The sequence below is a fragment of the Elephantulus edwardii genome, unplaced genomic scaffold, assembly GCF_000299155.1.
Source record: "Elephantulus edwardii isolate Elephantulus edwardi_28Jun2011 unplaced genomic scaffold, EleEdw1.0 scaffold00082, whole genome shotgun sequence".
In the NCBI taxonomy this organism is placed as follows: domain Eukaryota; kingdom Metazoa; phylum Chordata; class Mammalia; order Macroscelidea; family Macroscelididae; genus Elephantulus; species Elephantulus edwardii.
This window is the reverse complement of record NW_006399832.1, coordinates 4,152,161-4,159,681: the sequence shown is the minus strand read 5'-3', so window position 1 is coordinate 4,159,681 and position 7,521 is coordinate 4,152,161. Positions and strand designations below refer to the sequence as shown.

The following is a 7,521-nucleotide window of genomic DNA, read 5'->3' as shown; positions in this document are numbered from 1 at the left end:
TTTACTTTTGATAGGGGTAAGTGTGTCAGTCAGTGAGACTGGCTCAGGATAGGGCAGGGTTCAGAGCTATTGTACATAGATAAGGTCGCTATGAGGTGACTCAATGACACATAACAACAACAAAATATAAATCTTGTTTGAACTAGATAATACAATTTAAATTCAATAGGTACAAAAGTCTATACGGTGAAAAGTTAATCATCTTCCTGTATCTGTTTCTTAGTCAACCAGGCTAGGTCATCACTTAGCAATGAAATGAAGTGGGGTGGCTGGCTGATTTACCCTGGGCCTGAGCATGATAGGCAGCAGAACCAGGACCAACATCAAGGGGACAGACCATAGCACAGGGAGAAGCAGCCTCCTGAAGCTTGGGCCTCAGCCAAGCTCACTGCACAGGCCCGCCTTCTGCTCTCCACAGTCATTGCTCCTTTTCAAGTTTTGAATGATGAGATCCATCTGACTCAGCAATATTATCACTGGTGCCATGACCCCTTCTAAATCCAGCTTGAACTTCTGATAGTTCCCTATCTATGTACTGTGCTGGCAGGTTTTTAAAATGATCTTGAGTAGTATTTTGCTTGTGTGTAATATTAATGACATTTTTCATAGTTGTTGTTGTTAAGTACTGTTGAGTCCAGTATGACTCTCAGCGACTCAAGAAAAACAGTTCTGAACCTTGTCCGATCCTGTGCCATCCTCACAATTACTAAGGTAGATGCCAGATGGTGATTTTTTCTAAACCCATCTCTACTTATTGATTCATTTTCTAATGAAAGGAATTTTCTTTTTTTTCATTTATTTCATTGTAAACTCATGAACTTTAGTTTTAATGAGTTACAATCCTTTACTATAGAATTTCTCAAATGCTCAGCTTTTTTGATTCTGTTAATAGAACTCTTTCCAGCTGGCTCTGCATTCCTTAGGCAAGGCCCCTTCAATCATTAAGCACTTCTTTAATTTCCATTCTCTCTTTCATCACCTTTGAGTTTGAAGAGATGCATATCTAATCTTCCAGTGGGTCTCTGGAGATTGTAAATCATACAGGAGGAGATTGCCCATTTCCCCCCACAGAGCAGCTGGTGACTTCAAACAAGAACCATTTTTGTTAGCAACTCTGTACAGATTACACCTTCATGCTAATATTAATAGGCAAATGCTTGAGGAATAATAGGTTCACTTACATACCCTCAAAGTATCTTACCACAAAACATGTATTAATAATAGCAAAACAGCAACTTGATAGTGGAGAAATAGATACCTTAACAAAATGATCAACAATTAGAGCTAATCAATATCAGATCTTCTAATATGAATTAGTTCATCGTCTTGGTGGTTGTCCTTCCCACGGAATTCACTGTATGTCAATAAGTAACATTATTTTCTACTTTACTAATGTAAGAAGAAACTCCAACCAGAAACGAGAGTTTTTGTTTTCTTGACATTGAGATATAATCCATAACGAAGGCTGAAGTGTTTAACCTTCTGCAGCAAGTGCTTCAACTCCTCTTCACTTTCAGCAAGCAAGTTGTGTCATCTGCATAACAAACATTACTGATAAATTTTCCTCCAATCCTGAGGCCACATTCTTCTTCATAAGAGCACAGCTTCTTGAATAATACTATCAGCATACACATTAACTAGGTTTGGAGAAAGGATACAGCCCTGACTTAAAGCTTGCCTAATTTTAAACCATGCAATGTTCCCTTCCTTTGTTCACACAATAGCCTTTTGGTCTAGGTTTCTCATGAACATAATTAAGTGTTCTGGAATTTCCGTTCTTCCACACAGTCAAATGCCTTTACATAGTCAATAAAGCACAAAGAGATATTCTGCTGGTATTTTTTGCTTTCAGCTAAGATCCAACTGACATCAGCAATGTTATCACTGGTGCCACGGCCCCTTCTAAATCCAGCTTGAACTTCTTACAGTTCCCTGTCTATGTACTGTTCTGGCAGGTTTTTTAAATGGTCTTCTGTAGTATTTTGCGTGTATGTGATATCAATGATATTTTCATAGTTGTTAAGTGCTGTTGAGTCCAGTATAACTCTCAGTGACCCAATGAACAACAGTTCTGAACCTTGTTTTATCCTGTGCCATCCTCACAATCTCTTACACACTAGAGCCCATTGCTGCAGTCACTGTGCTAATGCACCTGGTTGAGGGTTTTCCTCTCCTTCACCATCCTTCCAACATTTCAAGCACAATGTTCCTTTCCAGGTAATAACCTCTGCCAGCAACATGCCCAAAGAATGTGAGATGAAGCTTCATCATCTTGCTTCCAAGAGGCACTCTGGCTGCACTTCCCCAAGACCTGTTTATTCTTTTGCCATTCCATGGGATGTTCAGTACTGTCTTCCAACATCCCAGTTCAAAGGATTCAAGTCTCCTTCTGTCATCCTTATTCATTGTTCAGTTCTCAGATGCATAGCAAGTGACGGAAAAGACCATCTCTTCAATCAGGCGCAACTTAGTTCTCAAATTGACATCATTGCTTCTCAAAAATTTGGAAAGCTCCCTGACTATATAGACTTTCCCAGTGCAGTATGTCTCCTAAATGCTAGTATTATTACATGTACTGGTTGTGAATTCAAGATGAGGTCGTTGGCAGACCAAATAATGTTGTGACTCCTTACTATGCAAATATATATATATATATAAAGTGTTGAGTCGTAGGTGACTCATAGTGACCCTATGAATTAAAGACCTGGACACTTGTATAACTTTTGTCCTTTCTCCAGGTTCATAGGGTTCCCAGAGGCAAGCTACTTCAGAAGTAGATGCCACACCTGCTTCCAAATTATATATATTAAATATGTGTATATATTAAATACGTGGTGTGTCCACTTGCGTACAGAGGTAACTTGTGGTTGCTGTGAAGCTGAACACTGTGATACCGATGTGTCAAATGCGATAATGGTTACCCATGGTGGAGAGTGTTTGGTGGGGCTCCTCGGTTAAAACAAGCTTGGAAGCACGAGTGGCATCCACGTCCATAAATAGCTTGCCTCTTATGAACCTGGACAAAGGATTAAAGTCATGCAAGGGTCGAAGACTTTCTTTCATAGGGTCGCTATGAGTTGCCTACGACTCAACGGCACTTAACAACAACAAAAAATATATATATATATATATATATATTTGTGTGTGTGTATTTTTTTTTCCTTTCCGTAGTAGAGGGTCACAGACCTTTTGGTTTTTTTAGCATAGATGCTCAGAAACTACCCCAAGTACTACCTGACAGTAAAACTGCATCTTCAAAAGTACCCTCTGCAGTCGGACTCTGTATCTGGCCCCATTTGCTAGTGGGTTAGGCAGTGGCTTCATGGGCAGGCACTATTCGCTAAAGAATCTGAATTTAAAATCCTACTTCTGCCCATTCTCTTTCCTCTTACTAATCCCAGGTCAGGCTGGTGACATTTAGGGAATGCTGGTGGCATAGGGTAAGATACTGAGCTGTAAACCCAAAGGCAAGTGGTTTGAATCCATCACATGCTCCTTGGGCGAAGGCTGGGCAATCTCCTCCCACGCGATTTTCGCTGGAGGGACAGCTATGGTCATTTCCAAATGAAGGCAAACGACACAACCTCTGCCCATTCTCCGACTTGTCCCAGGTAGGGCTGTTTTGCTAAAAATGATTTCTCATTTAAGAAGTCACAGCTCATAATATGGAGTCCATATGGGATTTATGTAAAGTTCAACTATCGAGGTTGACTTCTTCTGAGAAATGGACACAATTCTTAAATTACTGAGATTTTAAACAAAAATTTCTATTTATTTCCTCTGCCTTTAAAATATATAAGCAATGTGAAGATACTTTGTAAACTGTGCAGAGTCGGGAGGAAAAAAAAAATTAAGAACATGTCTGTTTTCAGGATTAGAGGGTGCAAACTTCATTACTGAGCCGAGCAAGTGGAGTGGGCCCCTTCCGAGCTTTCCCAGAGCTGGTGGGTGGCCCAGGGCGCTTCTCCCTTGGCTCCGCCCCTGAGCACCGCCTGGAGCCGGGTCAGAGGCAGCGGGGCTCGGGTGCGGGGCCCCTTCAGGCCGTTGTCACGGCTCGCCGGGGGTGGAAGTCCCATCACGGGGCGGGGCAGCTCCGGGCACCCAGTTCCTGATTCTATAAGTGGGGGCTGGCCGCACCACAGCAGTGGAGGCCCAGCAGAGCGAAAAGATGAGCCTGCGGAGCGCAGCGAGCTCGTGCGGAGGCCGCAGCCTCGGAAGGCCGCTCCTCCGCGCCGTCTGCCTCCAGCTGCTGCTGCTGCTGCTGCTGCCGCCGCCGCTGCCATGCTCGGGCGCCGCTGTCAGCCAGCCGCCTCACCTCGTCTTCTTGCTGGCCGACGACCTGGGTTGGAACGACGTGGGCTTTCACGGCTCGAGCATCCGCACGCCGCACCTGGACGCGCTGGCGGCCAGCGGAGTGAGGCTGGACAACTACTATACGCAGCCGCTGTGCACGCCGTCGCGCAGCCAGCTGCTCACCGGCCGCTACCAGGTACGCAGCGCCCCCTCCGCTCTTTCCGCAGCCGGCGCCGGCTCCGCCCCGTCCGTGGCCTCTTCCTCCCGAGGGCGCCCCCACAGGCCAGTCGCGTCCAGTCCACAAGGCCTCTTGGAGGTGGCCTGGGAGGTGCCTCCGCACAGGTCCTGGCAAATGGGATCCGCCGAGGCAGCGTCTGGTCCTTTACCCCTCCCGGCCTGTAGCTCTGGGTGACTCTGTGCACGCCAGGCTCCAGGACTCTCCGCACGTGGGCTTCAGTCTCTGATTCAGAGTGGGGTCTGGCACAGTTTTTTTAACGTCTTCCATGAGTTCTTAGGCATGGTCAGTCCTGGACCCTGCCACTGAGTAGGCAAGAAGGGTCAGAAAGGACCCTGCAGGGCGGTGCTGAATGGATGGTGAAGATAGTGGAAGTGGGCCCCTGGCGCCCAGAAGAGGGGAGCTTTGGGGAAGTAAATAAAATTAGAGGAGTTAAGGAAAATATTTAAATGCCCTCAGTGGATGTGACCCTGACTTCCTGTGAATCAAGTAGTTGTAAATCTGACCAAAGTAGTTTTCCCAGGTCTCGGTGCACCTCAAATGAAATCTTGAGTTTCTGACATTTCTTTTACACATTTAACCTATTGAATTCCTCTATCTCTCGTTTAAAGTATCTTAAAATTTTATGAGGTTTACACACACACACACACACACACACACACACACACTCGAAAACCCCCACAAACTTGACTGCTGGTAACTACAAGTGTTACTTCCTAGACACCTCTGGGTGAGTTTGAAACACCAATCTCTCCATTAGTAGGTGAGTGTGAACTTTTTGCACCATACAGAAACCTGATTGATGGGAAGAGAGTGTATATATATTAGAAAGAATGGCTAGTGACAATGTCAAGAACATTTGCATAGTGCTTTACTGTTTTTAGAGTTGATTCTTTAAATAGCTACCTTGCCCTTTCTCTTTAATTTCCCATTTACAGACAAAAAAGTTTAAGACAAGGACAAATTTTGAATCATGCTCCTGGAAAGTACTAATAAGGTCTTGTGCCTTTCTGCATCCAAGGGTCTTCTCAGGTCTATCAAACTGAACTTTTGCCCCCTACATGTGAGCAAGATTTAAGTTTTATAAGATCCTGTTTTGAGATCTTTTAAAATTCTATATGTAAATAGAACAAATGGGTCACTTTTGAGAACATATGCATACTACATAAATATAGAGTTTATTCAAATTGTCTCTGACCTATTTACATCAATGAGAGAATATGGGAGAAGTATTCACCTGCAGGAAAGATTTACACAGTGGCCTGGAGACTTTTATAAAGAGAATAAAAAAAAAAAATCAACTCATTGATACTGAATTGGAACCGACTCATACATAGCTGACCCTATAGTGGATTTTCAGAGGTTCTAAACCTCGTGGAAGATTTCCCATCTTTTTTCCTACAGAGCAGCTAGTGGATTTGAACCACTTACCTTTTGTTGGTAACATATCTCCTTACCTACTAGTCCACCAGAGCTCCCATAAAGAAAAGAGATATTATTGATAAGAGACTGAGCAATAGAAGTAGTGGGGGTTTGAAATAGATGGACATAAAAGATGGTTCTCTTCACAGTCATCCCTAAATGCTTTCTGCAATTTTGACATTGGCTTCTGAGTCTAATCAAGAAATTTTGAATTAAGGCAAATTATCTTCCCTGTAAGAGTAAAAACGAATGAAAGTACAGAAGATAAGAAAGGACAGGAGGAAGACAAGTTTCTGCATTTGTTCTTAAGTAAGAAAACGGAATTCAAATTGCATATGAATAGGCTGTCCACTCTTCTGACTTCCTCTCTGTCCCTACCAGTGGAGCTGCTCTGTAAAGCAATTATCACTCTTTAAAAAAACTGATTTCCATAATGTCTGCAGATATCCATATTTAATATTAAGGGAAAAAACCTTGTGTATTTAGAATGCCTTGTGGTCAAGAGGTGAAGGAAGGGTTGAAGTGAGACACTGCAAGGTAAGGTTAGAGACAGAGAAATTCTAAAGCCCCACCCTAGTATTTTACATGATTTCCCCTCCACCCAAGGAAATTCTGGTGTCCTAATGGATAAGGAGTTGTGCTTTTAGCTCAAGGGCAAACAACTATAATACATGTAACATTTCCAGAGCAGTACTACATGGACCTGAGGGCAAAGAGACTGCAGCATTCTGAATTATTTATTCTTTTAGATGCAGATGCTTGCTAACAACGGGATTCCATGAATTCTAACAGAATAAAGTAGATTGGGAGAGGCAACAGCAAATAACAACAACAGTAACTCATTGCCATGGAGTTGGAACCAATTCACAGCTGATCCTCCAGGGGATTTTCAGAGGTTGTAAATCACACGGGAGGGCATTCCTCATCTTCCTCCAGTTGAGTAGCTTGTGGATTTGAACTGCCTGCCTTTGGGCTAGCAGCACAACTCCTTATCCATTAGGCCACCAGAATTTCCTTGGGTGGAGGGGAGATCAAGTAAAATATCAGGGTGGGGCCTTAGAGTTTCTTTGTCTCTAAACTCACCTTGCAGTGTCTCACTTCAACCCTTCCTTCACCTTTTGACCACAAGGCATTCTAAATACACAAGGTTTTCCCCCTTAACATTAAATATGGGTATCTGCAGACATTATAGAAACCAGTTTTTGAAAGTGTGATAATTGCTTTCCAGAGCAACTTCATTGACAGGGGCAGAGAGGAAGTCAGAAGAGTGGACAGCCTATTCATATACAATTTGAATTCCGTTTTCTTACCTAAGAACAAATGCAGAACCTTGTCTCCCTCCTGTCCTTTCTTATCTTCTTTACTTTCATTGCCTTCTAATTGAGCTCCACTTATAGTGACCCCATGAACAGAAGGCCTGAAAGCCCTCTACAACCATCGACATTTATAAAAGTTCATTGTGTTTCCTGAGGCATGTTATTTAGGAAGTGAGTGCTCATTCCAAGAGAGAAGACATTGGGGATTTCTTTCTTTTTTTTTAAAATATTTTAATTTCTTTTTCTTTTTTTTTT

The 7,521-nt window shown here is 43.0% G+C and overlaps 1 protein-coding gene across 1 annotated transcript in view; it reads left to right on the top strand.

Moving 5' to 3' along the window:
- The first annotated feature begins 4,168 nt into the window (after positions 1-4,168).
- Positions 4,169-7,521, top strand: part of ARSB (arylsulfatase B) — a 263,697-nt gene continuing 260,344 nt past the window's right edge. Inside the window, exon 1 of the mRNA XM_006889883.1 lies at positions 4,169-4,489. Coding sequence (XP_006889945.1) covers positions 4,169-4,489 — 321 coding nt within the window. The remainder of the gene's footprint in view (positions 4,490-7,521) is intronic.